We start from the raw sequence: 13407 nt of genomic DNA, 5'->3' as shown, positions 1-13407 counted from the left end.
ATTTTTATTTATTTTATTTTTACACCTTTTGCCCCTCTAAAAGGTCTCTAGGGAGCATTTCATCATTACATGACGGGTAACACAGCCTCCTGAGACTTACTGCAGAGTACAGATCCCGAAACTTCTGCAGTTACCCAGTCATGAAGATTACGTAGCTGCCAAGACTAAAGCAATGAACGTCATGGTCCCCTTATTTGTTCAATGTGTATACTGGGACCAGGAAGGCAGTAATGGACAGTACAAATGTCTCTCTTGCAGCTGCACAATCTCTGCAGACAGTTGGATTTGCATATCATTTGGGCTGAAGAAAAGTAATAAAATTACAAAATATCAGTTATTTGTGTCACAAAGACCATACATTTCCTAGTAGGATTAACGAACAAAAATTGTTGCCTTTCTATGGCTCTATAGGGGTATTTAAGTACTGTAAATTCTCCCTTTCTTCCTATCATATCTATAGCTCTTTCTTCCTATCCTATACGTCCAGGACAGATATTATGGGGGAGGCAAACTAGGCAACTGTCCAAGGTCCCCATCCTTAAATGGTCCCCAGCTTTTCAGTTGTCCATCAGTGGTTTGGTTATTTTTTGTTGCTCAGGTCCTAGTTCTGATATAATATATTGATATAATAATATTAAGCAGCCTAATATACGTATATAAAATGAGTCATTTTCGTGTACATGTATATAACACAGACTGGCAATTCAACGTAAAGTGAACCTGTCAAGATAAGTGAGCCCCACAAAAAAGTTTAAGTAACAACATGTAAAATGTATTACTATTATGTCTTCTACAAACAGAAAACTCTAATATATTCTATCCGATGGCTTCCATTATACCCAGACCGAGCAACATCACATGATCACAACTATTCACAGTATCGACTGGACCTGTGAGATCTCATTGTTATGACGCAATAACTCCTTTAGGCCGGGGCCCTACGGGCAGTAAACGCTGCGATTTGCCTGCAACGTTTAACAGTACTTGCAAAGTGGATGGGATTGATGCGAATCTCATGCCCACTTTGCTGAAAAAATCGCAGTGCCGGCACGCTGTGATTTCCAAAACCGTTGGTGGGGAGGTATTTGATCGAATACTACTCGCTCATCTCTAGTGGTGATATATAATGTTGGGGGCTCTGGGCATGATGGAAGCCAAAGATACACCAGAGGTGAAAGTCAACTATTTGCACAATAGATCCGCTCAAAAAAACAATTCTTTTCAGTTAATAACAGCAGTCAGGTCCAAGTCTGGATATAGATGGCCCCAGCAAATGGGAGCGGAGTGCAACCACTACACAGCTTACAGAGCTGTCATGTACCCTCCGCTGCAGACAACTATTCTATAGAGATGTTAGATTGGTCATCAATAGTCACATTGTAATTATCAGACTTGTGCAAACATATCCTGCATCATTTCTATGCTGTGTGTGAACAAATCCTTAGGAATTCTTTACATTCGGAGCAGCACTTACAATAATGTCCAGGGTCAAACGCCTAAATCCGGCCCTATATAAATTCTCTTTTCTTGCTGAATTTGATGAAAATTTGCCTTTCTAACAACCCTGAATAACTATGTAAATTTTTGATACTTGCTGCATAACATATAAAATTCTGACATCTGGAGTTCGGCATCTGACAACAAGCTGCCACTCGCAACCCATAAGAACGCATGCAGAGAAAGTGACAGTTTGTTGTCAGACGCTGAGTGCCAACTGTCAGGAATTTACATGTTGTGCTGCAATTTTCAGGAAAGATGGTTTTAATCCAAGTGTATGAGCTCGATTTCATACAGAGACATACAGAGGTTTTTTTTTACAATTCCAACATAAAAAATGTCATATGCCATCACATTCCATATCTTGGAGGTTTTCTCCATTACTAGCGCTACATATCTCTGTATATACAGCATGTGAAGGAGCCTCTAGGGCAGTATTCCAAGGCTATATGACTCCATACGAGGCCTACATGACCTGTGCCATGCCCAAGAGCCCCAAACTGCAATTCATGCCAATTCTAGTTGAATAAATTGGGCAAAAAAAAAATAAAAAATGGAGTTCTCTACAATAATTACATAAGTTCTATATAAGTGGAAGCATAACTAGTTTCCGCATTGAAGTGTATATTTAATGGGATCACCTTCATTGCTATTCATGGGATCACCTTCACTACTAGTAAGCTGCAATAGATCCACACATGTAGTTTTATTGAGGACTGGATTTTAACTTGGACTCCAACCAAAATAAATACATTAGAGGTGATTTTTTTAAAGGGTTTAAAATGTTGATGACCTATCCAAATTAAAAGTCATCAGATTAGATTGGTGAGGATCTGCTGTCCAGAACCCCCATCATTTAGCAGACAGTACCAAAAAGTTGCAACAGAGTTTATGTGCAGTAACCAGGCCACCATACAGAAAACGCAGCTATCTTCTACCTGTTCCATTGTTGTATTGGAGGCTGAGAATGATGTGGGTATTTGGCGTTAGACCCCCCCCCCCCCCCATCAATTTGATATTGAGGAATAATTCTTAGGGTAGATAATCAATACTTTTGCTTGAAAACGCCTTTAAGCTAAGGGCCCACGGAAACACAGCTTTTTTTGTTGCGGATTTTGTTGCGGTTTTTTTGGGCCAAAGCCAGCAGTGGATTGAGAGGAAGGTAAAAGTATAAGAACTTCCTATATATTTCCCATTCCTTTTATAGTCAATCTTGGCTTTGGCTCAAAAAAAACACAGCAAAATCTGCAACAAAAAAAAAAAGCTGCGTTTCTGCAATGTGAGGCCTCAGCCTAAATGTGTTTTTTCCATTGTTTTGTTCCATCACAGGAGAAGTAGAATGAAAATTATTGCATTGTGGTATCCCATACATGGTCACAAAGGTCAATTTTTGACTCTTTGGATTATAAAGCTTAATCTCCACTACGTAATAGGAATCTGTCCACAACGTGGAACCTCAGCCTTAATGCTAAAATTTAGTCATTTTAGAACAACTGCGGGTTACACCATCCCTCAAAACCATGGATTATGCATTACATATACGTTTTTGCCTGGAATGCTCTATTATCATTGCTGTATCCACACAATTTCAGTGTAGCTTTTGGTTTATGTTTGTATTGTAAGGCTAAGGCCCCATGTTACGGAAATGCAACTTTTTTTGTTGCAGTTTTTGTTGAGGTTTTTTGAGCCAAAGCCAAGAATGGCTACAAAAGAAATGGGATACATATATAAGAAGTTCTTAGACTTCTACCTTCTGCCCAATACACTCCTGGCTTTGGCTCAAAAAATCGCAACATAAACTGCAACAAAAAAGCTGAAATTTCCGCCACATGGGGCCTCAGCCTAAATGTGTTTTTTCCATTGTTTTGTTCCATCACAGGAGAAGTAGAATGAAAATGATTGCATTGTAGGATCCAATACATGGTCGCAAAGGTCAATTTTTGTCTCATTGGATTATAAACCCCAATCTCCACTACGTAATAGGAATCTGTCATCAAAAATGACCTATTTTCATAAACCAAGTTTTTATGTTAAACTTATTTTTAAAGAATTTTTGATTATTTTATTTCTCGTTTTCCATGCCACTATCTATATTTTAATAAAATGTACTAAATCTTACAATTTTTACTCTAGCCACTAAGTCTAATAATAGAAAGACACTTGCCAATTCTTTTCATTGTAGCAGTCATCTCACTTAAATTACAGACAAGACAGATGGTATCACAATAGACTCACAGCTCTACATACCCATAGTGACCCATCCTTGTATCCCCTACTAACAATAGGTGGTCACAGGGTATGTACTTGCCCGCCCTGAGCAAAACATGCCTTGAAAACTCTTAAATAGACCTCAATGAATCAGCTCTAGTCTATTGCTACCTATGGCCATAACAATGCTGCTAACAGAGCAGAGGAACAAGATGGCCGCCCCCATATTCATGGGCAGAAAATAGAATAAAAACATTTGCAATCTGAAAACAAAAACTGCAAAAATGACACAACTTTCCTGGCCTTGTCAGATTAATCATAATTTACTCCGGCTTTCTATGAAATGATGCCCGAATTCTATGCCAGAAAGAGCTGGTGTGGGGTTCTGTTTAGGCACTTGAGCCCTGGAGGATGCACCTAAGGTATGAAGTATGACACTGGCAGGTGGAAAACATGGTTCTAGATAAATCCGCCCTTATATTTTCTATATTTGTTGCAGAATGTATTGACTGTAACATCTTGAGGTTGTTGTTTCCTAAGACATTTGAGCAGACGCTAATGGTACAGTGGTTGGCAAAAATAAAATTTCAATTCTCAGTAGGCCCTGAAGATCTGGGGCTGCTGGGGGTTGAAATGGAATTGATGAGGACTTCTTCAGATCCCTCTTCAACTTGAAGTCCTCCAGTCTGGCTCCCATATGGTATAACGCAACCTTTCCTGGCCTCAATATGGTATAGTACCCCCTTTCCTGGCCTCCACATAGTATAATGGCCCCCATTACAGGTCCTCATATGGTATAAAGCTCACTTTACTGGCCTCCACATAGTATAATGTCCCCTTTCCAGGCCTTCATATGGTATAAAGCTCACTTTCCTGGCCTCCACATAATATAATGCCCCTTTCCTGGCCCCCACATGGTAAAAAGCCCCCTTTAGTGGCCCAAATATGGTATAATGCACTCTTTCCTGGTCCCCACATGGTATAATACCCTTTAACTGACTTCTCACACAGTATATTTCCCCTTTATGGGCCCCCTACAGTTATTTTCACCCTTACTGGCCCTCCATACAGAAGACTGCTTTTATAGGCCCCAATACTATAAAAACACCCTTAACAGGTCTCCAGAGAGTAATTGCACCCATACAGTGACTTTAGACCGCTCGCAATCCAAAAGGCTGTTATTCACTTACTGATCCCACCAACTGCCCATTGCTTCTTCCTTGAGTTTCCCGGGAACCATGTATGTCGCACATCACGTTCCAAAGAAATAATGTGATATAAGACACATGGGGATACCTGGAAGAGGAAGAGGAAATGGTGTTCTGGGTTGGAGCAGGGATTGGTAAGGTAATAGCAGCTCTTACTAGCTAGATTACTCCAGCTGGTAACAGCCTGTGAAAAAAACAGTGGGGGGCGCAGCAGAACCCCCTGAAGGAACGGCCTACCTAGGGATTCACCAGTACCATGGCTCACTCCTACCCCCCACCACCACCACCACCATCCATAGACTTATATAGACATGTAATCTGAGTCATATGGCCTACAGTCCTTTTTAATATGGATACAGGAGGGATTTTTTTTATGTGAAAATCATTTTAGCAGGGACAGGGGAATCAAGGAAACAATCCGATAAGAGCAGAAGGAATCAATATTAAGTCAGCAGAGGTTTGATTCCTAACACCCCTACTGATAAGAAGACTAAAGGTGGGTTCACATCTGCGCCCGGTCTCCGCTTTGTGGGTTTCCGTCTTCTGCCGACAGGAGATGGAAACCTGGCAGTCAGTGTCCGCCCATGAGTGCCCGTAAGAGTCTTCTGGTCTCCGCGGCGAAACCGTTTTTTTTTCAACCAGACACAAAGTCCTGCATGTCCGACTTTGTGTCCGGTTAAAAAAAAAAAAAAAAAAAAAAAACACTTTCGCCGCAGAGACCAGAGACCAGAAGATGCTCACGGGTGGACACTTTGCAAACCCATTCAAATGAATGGGTTTGAAAATAGACTGCTGGTTTCGTCTTCTGTCCAGTTTCTCGGGCAGAAGACGGAAACCTGAAAGCGGAGACTGGGGGCAGGTGTGAACCTGCCCCAAAAGGTTTGGGACACTTGGATGAATGGTGAAGTCTCTTCATTGTGTGCCATCACTTGAATTGGACTGCGCTGCACTGCGGCCAGGTGACTAATGGAAGTGATGTCACAGTCACTAGGAAGAGACCATGATCTCCGCTTTAAGAGGATTTGCGTGAAATGTAATATTAATAAAAAGAATAAGCATGATAGGTACATTATACTCTGCACAATCCCATCACATAGAACTGTGCCCTGGAAATCATTTGATTATAGATGGCTTGAACCTGCAACCTTTAGATCACTTGTGCCATAGACTGCAATACTATGGCACAAGTGGGCACTGCTATCTGATCCCTGCTGTGTAAAGCAGTAGGGATCCCTCCGCTATATTTAAAGCTTCGGCATGCAGCGTAATAGTACGTGCCTTTGGAAATTAATGGCTGCCTATGTCGTGTTCTCCAAAGACAGATATTCTCTTTGAAGTCAGTTCTTACCAAAGTGGGTACTCTCCTCCATTAACTTACAGTGGCGGAATATATAACCCCTTGAAAAACTGGAATCATCCGTACTGCTGTGATGTAGATGCCATGTGATAGGCCTCATCCAAATAAATATGAGCACTACAAGTCTACTCTATTCTATCTATCTATCTATCATCATCATCTATGCACTATGATCTATCTATCTATCTATCTATCTATCTATCTATCTATCTATCTATCCATGCTTGTCAATCTACAGACCTATAACAAGTCAAGCAAACAGCCAGCGCTCTACACTGTTCTCTTAATGTAGAAGGCCAAAACACAGTATAGAAATTGCCTGCTATGGAAATAACGTAATCGCACCACGTAAAAAGTGTGGGGTGTCATGGCTGTTCCTTTGGTGCATCTATCTATCTATCTATCTATCTATCTATCTATCTATCTATCTATCTATCTCTAGTTATCTGTCAGTTTGCCTGCATGCTTATGTGCCTACAGATGTACAATTCAGCAATACTCTGCTCTTGTAATGTACCAGGCCAAAGCGCTTTACATGATATATGTTGTGCGCCAATTCTAATAGTAAGTGTATAAACTGGCTAATATGGTAAATAGTGTAAGTGCATTACATTACTAGTATTTTGCACCATGGCTGTTGATTTGGTAAATCTATCTATCTATCTATCTATCTATCTATCTATCTATCTATCTATTTATCTATCTATCATCTATCTATCTATCTATCTATCTATCTATCTATCTATCTATCATCTATCTATCTATCTATCTATCTATCTATCTATCTATCTCTATCACCTTAGAATACTTCTAGATAGCACTCATTTTGTATAAACACATACTGGGGCTTTAATATAAGCTAATTGTTGAATGATTTAAGGTTTATTTGGAAATATATTCTACGTTTGCCAATCCCAGAGTAGAGGTAGTATGATAAAATCTAAAAAAATAAGTGCAAAAGAAAATATGCTCCATACCAAGTGAAGTAACCATTATCCAGGTAAGCAATGTCTCCTAATGTCATTAACCATTGTCTATTATGGGTACTCTGCCACTACAGAAATGCATTGTCAGCGTGTGTACATTGTGCACACATCATGACCACTGGACAACCACTGCAAATGGTGGTCTCATTTCCGTAAAAGAACATTTCAACATGGCAGCAGCTCCTCTGCACAGTGTGATGTGACCAATTGCCCACCAGACTATTTTAAGCCTTAATTAACGGAATGTGCATTAATTAACCCGTGGAATAAAGAACAGCTTTAACTGAGCTCAGCACATTAATGGTCCGCCAGGGCAATGCAGCTCCGCCGCACATCCTGCCTGCCTCAGTATTCTCCACTCTCCATAGTGTTCGCTGCTTCAGCAGGATTCATAATCACTGCAGTTAGCCAGGAGGAAAAGGTGGGGGGAATATGGCAGATGTAAAAGGAGAAACCGAAAATACACTTAGACCTTGTGTTCTAACCACCACAATGACCACCATCAGGGTATAAGACAATAAAGAATGGGTATATAAGGCATAGTAAACAAGGCAGCTGTCCATGGTGCTGAACCCTTCGCTGTATATGGATGTTATAGCTCTGCATCAATCTGCAGAATTAATATGAGATCTAAGGGCACAGCCATGATGTGATAAGCAAGCAGAAGCAATGCATAAAGCTCCGTCCATGATTGTGCCCTTCTTCGTGCTATATGATGAGGGGTAAATGTTCATTGAAGATGCTGACAGTACATTGACACATGCAGTCAATTAATGGCAGAATGTATCGCCTGTGTCAATTGTCGTGTATTCCGGCACTGAAGGCAACAAGCATGTTATGTACAAGGTATATTACTATACATACATACATATATATATATATATATATATATATATATATATATATGGCTCGGTGCTCAGTCCTGTCTGCTTGGACATACATATCATACAGACAAATAATAATGAAAGATAAGGCATGCCTCTTACCATTGGATGAACGAATGAAGCAGCAATATCCACACAATCATTTTGTGATGACAAAATGTTAAATGCAATAACGCCTTGTTTCCAACATTTGGCTTCTTTGGTGAACACATCTCTGACATTCCCCCCTCAATCTCCTCTCTTTCTTGCAAATGGAATAGTCCCGTTGTGCCCCCCACCCCCTACCAGGTGCATTGACTGTAATGATACATTCCGCCAGGCTGAGAGAATTAATATATAAGAAATGGGATCCGCGTCTTGTGGCGGCAGAACCCCCCCTCTGGTCCCCCCTCCAGTACTGACAGCTCATGCACCAGCTCCACAGATCTGGAGGGGAAAAGCTAAAAGCAGAGAGAAGAAAGGAGCAAGCACACAGCAGATCTACGCCTCGCACTGAATGCAGATTAACTACGCAGGGCTGACAAACATCCTCTCTTTTCATGGACGGTCCATTGGAAAACGAGCACTTAAAGGGCAGCTTGTGATAAATAGATGCTGCTTGCAAAAAAAAGTAAGCCCCTTAGAGCAGAGCTGACTGAGACACTTCAGTGTTTTAGTGCAGGACAACCATGGTGTAGCAGAGCCTATTCACTCTCGCATAGATGCTTAGCAACCTAGGGATGCTTATTGTTGTCTTGCTCCTTGCAGCAACCCCTCCCCCTGCCTATGCTCCACAGCAACTGGCTATAGTGAGGAGGGAGAGGGGGCTGAGCCGCAGGCACCTGCTGACCCTAGGATGAAGACAAAAAAAGGGGTCCTGCTGACACTCACTTAGTAACTCATAGCTAATGACAATGGGCCATCTGACAAAATCTGTGCCCTGCACAATAATGTCACTGTAGGAATCTCAGCACAAGTCATCCATGTCCTTTGTCCTGTGTATCATACCAAAATCACACCAATGTCCCAAGTAAAGAAATACTTTCCTCAAAACAAAGAATACTAGAAAAGGTATTAAATAATAAAATGTAATGTAATAATAATGATAAAAAAAATCTATAACAAAACATGTGTAGCAAAGTAAAGGGAACGTACCTGCCCACAAGTGTGCAAAATATACAAAAGACACTCTAAAAAGGCAAATAAACTACTATTAAAATACCACCAAGTACAGTACAGTGTATCCAATCCTCAGCCCAAAAGCAAAAATTCTATACAAAATACTAGAACTGAAACAGTCTCTTCAACCATTGCCCAGTCCATAGTTATAACCGTTGTCCAGTCCATAGATATAACCATTGTCCAGTCCATAGATATAACCATTGTCCAGTCCATAGATATAGCCATTGTCCAGTCCATAGATATAACCATTGTCCAGTCCATAGATATAACCATTGTCCAGTCCATAGATATAGCCATTGTCCAGTCCATAGATATAACCATTGTCCAGTCCATAGATATAACCATTGTCCAGTTCATAGATATAACCATTGTCCAGTCCATAGATATAACCATTCTCCAGTCCATAGTTATAACCATTGTCCAGTCCATAGATATAACCATTGTCCAGTCCATAGATATAACCATTGTCCAGTCCATAGATATAACCATTGTCCAGTCCATAGATATAACCGTTGTCCAGTCCATAGATATAACCATTCTCCAGTCCATAGATATAATCATTGTCCAGTCCATAGATATAACCGTTGTCCAGTCCATAGTTATAACTGTTGTCCAGTCCATAGTTATAACCGTTGTCCAGTCCATAGATATTACCGTTGTCCAGTCGTTAGATATAACCATTGTCCAGTCTATAGATATAACCGTTGTCCAGTCCATAGATATTACTGTTGTCCAGTCCATACATATAACCATTGTCCAGTCTATAGATAAAACCATTGTCCATTCCATAGTTATAACCATTGCTCAGTCCATAGTTATAACCATTGCTCAGTCCATAGTTATAACCATTGTCCAGTCCATAGATGTAACCGTTGTCCAGTCCATAGATATAACCATTCTCCAGTCCATAGTTAGAACCGTTGTCCAGTCCATAGTTATAACTGTTGTCCAGTCCACAGTTATAACCATTGTACAGTCCATAGTTAGAACCGTTTTCAAATCCATAGATATACCCATTGTCCAGTCCATAGATATAACCATTGCCCAGTCCATAGTTATACCCATTGTCCAGTCCATAGTTATAACTGTTGTCCAGTCAATAGATATAACCATTGTCCAGTCCATAGTTAGAACCGTTGTCCAGTCCATAGATATAACTGTTGTCCAGTCCATAGTTATAACCATTGTCCAGTCCATAGATATAACCATTGTTCAGTCCATAGTTATAACAGTTGTCCAGTCCATAGATATAACCGTTGTCCAGTCCATAGTTAGAACCGTTGTCCAGTCCATAGATATAACAGTTGTCCAGTCCATAGATATAACCATTGTCCAGTCCATAGTTAGAACCGTTGTCCAGTCCATAGTTAGAACTCCTACCACATTAACAGGTGGAATTTCACAATGAGGATCTTTATCCCTGTTATATCCATTTCTAAAGAGTGTTGGCCCCTTCCAAAGATTATTCCTTGAAAAATGCACCAAAGTTTCCCAAGTATGTGTCCAGATGTTTTTGGGGTTTTTTTTCACAATATTTTATCCATTCACACATCAAGGAAGATATAAGAGAGAGTAACAAAAACATACATATATAAAAAATACAAGGGGCCCCCTCCTAGTGCCATAGCTTGGGGGACACTTGGTCACACAGACTCCCTCTTTGTTGGTTAGTTAATATTTAATGTATGCATTGGCCCGGGGCTACTTGTGTGTATGTGAGTTCCACCTTCCCTGCTTCTTACCTAGTCATGGTCACCTCCAGTCGGGCGTCTGATGGCTTATTTCACAAAGGTCTATTACTGGAAGTTTCTGTCTCTGGGCAGTTCTCATTGCCGAATTAGCAATACGTCAGGAACTCCGTCCTTATATAAGTGGTGTTTGTGTGAGTGTTCTCATTGACAGCCATGCTAGGGCCTATTTCATCAGATGTTTTCACCACAGTCACACAGTCTGAAGAAGATCATCTAGGCCCACATCCTACCCTCCCTCCCAATTTTAGGTGCTTTCAAAGTGATTTTTAAGAGGGGCATTGGGTAAACAGTTGTTTATGTCAATGTTTCTCAACTCCTTCAATTCATGCACTCCATTGCGAAATAAGTACCGATCAATTACTATAATGGTACCCAATGTTGTCCATAATTTGACATATCCTGCTCCTGATGTGAAGAAGAGAACCAAGTACAGTGCACCAAGCAAATCCTTTAATCTAAGGTGGACACTGTGGTAGGCATACATTAAAAGATGTAAGGGCCCCTTCACACGGAGTAAACGCGCGTGTGTTTTGGCAAAATACACGTGTAAAAATGCACGTGTAAAAATCAGACTCCCATTGACTTCAATGGCATTTTCTTTTACACGTGTAAAAAAACACATCAAAATACACGTCAAAATACACATCAAAATACACGTCAAAATACACGTCAAAATACACATGTAAAATGTCATTGAAGTCAATGGGAGTCTTATTTTTACACATGTATTTTTACACGTGTATTTTGCCAAAATACACGCGCGTTTACTCCGTGTGAAGGGGCCCTAAGGGTCTTTTAGCTCCCAACCAGCTTTTCCTGTCATTGTCTCTGCCAATGTATTAATGTGATGTGCACACTTCACAATCCCAATTGCCTGAGAGTATGTACTTTCCATAAGTACCTGTGGTCCTGAGCTCTTCATGTTCTCCTACTTCCTTGCCCTAGGCTCTCCTTCCTGGTAGGTATCTACCTGATGTTTGTGCTGCTGGAATAAGAGAGCAGTCACCAGGGCTTTGCATGGGGCAGGTGTCAGTATTGTTGCTTTTGTTAGTACTCCTGTTGTCTTAAAAGTGATCTTTTCATGAGATGGGACACTTGTGAAACAGATAGACCGCTTGATATTTCTTGGAGGCAGTAGTGGAGAGTGAGAGATGCGGACATGAAGCATGATAGAGGAAAATATGGGGAGTACGAGGACATAAGCTAAGGAGGATAAGAAATAAAGGACATGGAGGCTGAAGAGAAGGACAGGAGAGTCAGAAAGGATAAGGATAATAAGAGAAGAAAAAAAAAGGAGCCTGAGCGAGAAGCATCATGGAAGCTGAAAAGGAACACGAGAGAGCAAGACATGGTGGTTAAAGGAGAATGAAAGAGCTGGACATGGAGGCTAAGGATGAGAATGAGAAGATGTGGTATATGTAGTGCTTAGTTCCGACATAAAGAAAAAATGTCTTTCTGCGTTCTTGTATAAAGAACCCCACAAACACTGTTATCATTATACCCGGGGGTCTTTCAGACGCCTGAGTATAATGATTGGAGGGCTAAGAGAATTGAGGGAACATAAAAAACACTGTGAATTACCTGGCTCTGGAAGGCTTCAGGCCTACTTGGTAGGCTTCAGGCCTACATCCCAGACGTCACGTGGGCCAGGCTTACGTCTTTATGCGTTGCGACGCAAGTCCAGCTCAGCTGACATCTTTTCCATAATTGAAGATGGCTGACATCAGCCTGTATTGCACCAGAGCCCAGGAGAGGTAAGTAACAGTGTTTTTTATGTTTGTATCCCTCCCTGGGTCTCCAATTATAATACTCTGGGGTTTGAAAAGACCCAGAGTATAATCATTGTTCATGGATGGTCCACAATGGGGTATAATACTGTGTTCAAGGGCCACTATTGGGTATAATATTGTGTGCAGGGGCCACTATGGGGGATAATACTGTGTACAGGGGCCACTATGCAGCATAATACTGTGTGCAGGGGCTACTATGGGACATAATGCTATGTGCAGGAGTCACTATGTAGCATAATACTGTGTGCAGGGGACATTATGGGATAATAGAGTGTGCCAGACCCTAGAGTATAATAATTGTTGATGGGTGTCCACAGTGGGGCATAATAGTGTGTGTAGGGGCATAATACTGTGTACAGGGGCCACGGTGGGGTATAATAGTGTGTGTAGGGGCCACAATAGTATGTGCAGGGGCCACTATGGGGAATAATACTGTGTGCAGGGGCCACTACGAGGCATAATAGAGTGCATAGTTATGTGTGTGTGTGTTAAGTTTGCCACAGGGCCCCGCCATTCCTAGTTATGCCACTACATTTATAGGAACTCCTAGTGTCTGGAAATAGCT

The 13407-nt window shown here is 41.1% G+C and overlaps 1 protein-coding gene across 2 annotated transcripts in view; it reads right to left on the bottom strand.

The window, feature by feature from the left end:
* Window positions 1-8771, bottom strand: part of GABRG2 (gamma-aminobutyric acid type A receptor subunit gamma2) — a 79435-nt gene extending 70664 nt beyond the window's left edge. Inside the window, exon 1 of one of the 2 annotated variants that reach the window (XM_075275027.1) lies at window positions 8243-8771. In XM_075275027.1, the coding sequence (XP_075131128.1) occupies window positions 8243-8361 (119 nt within the window). In that variant the 5' untranslated portion in view covers window positions 8362-8771. The remainder of the gene's footprint in view (window positions 1-8242) is intronic. The other variant, XM_075275028.1, reaches the window with a different exon arrangement.
* Between the last annotated feature and the right edge of the window lie 4636 nt (window positions 8772-13407).

This window comes from Leptodactylus fuscus, chromosome 5, assembly GCF_031893055.1.
Source record: "Leptodactylus fuscus isolate aLepFus1 chromosome 5, aLepFus1.hap2, whole genome shotgun sequence".
Classification (NCBI taxonomy): domain Eukaryota; kingdom Metazoa; phylum Chordata; class Amphibia; order Anura; family Leptodactylidae; genus Leptodactylus; species Leptodactylus fuscus.
Note: the sequence above shows the minus strand (reverse complement) of the source record. Positions and strands in the feature narration are given on the sequence as shown.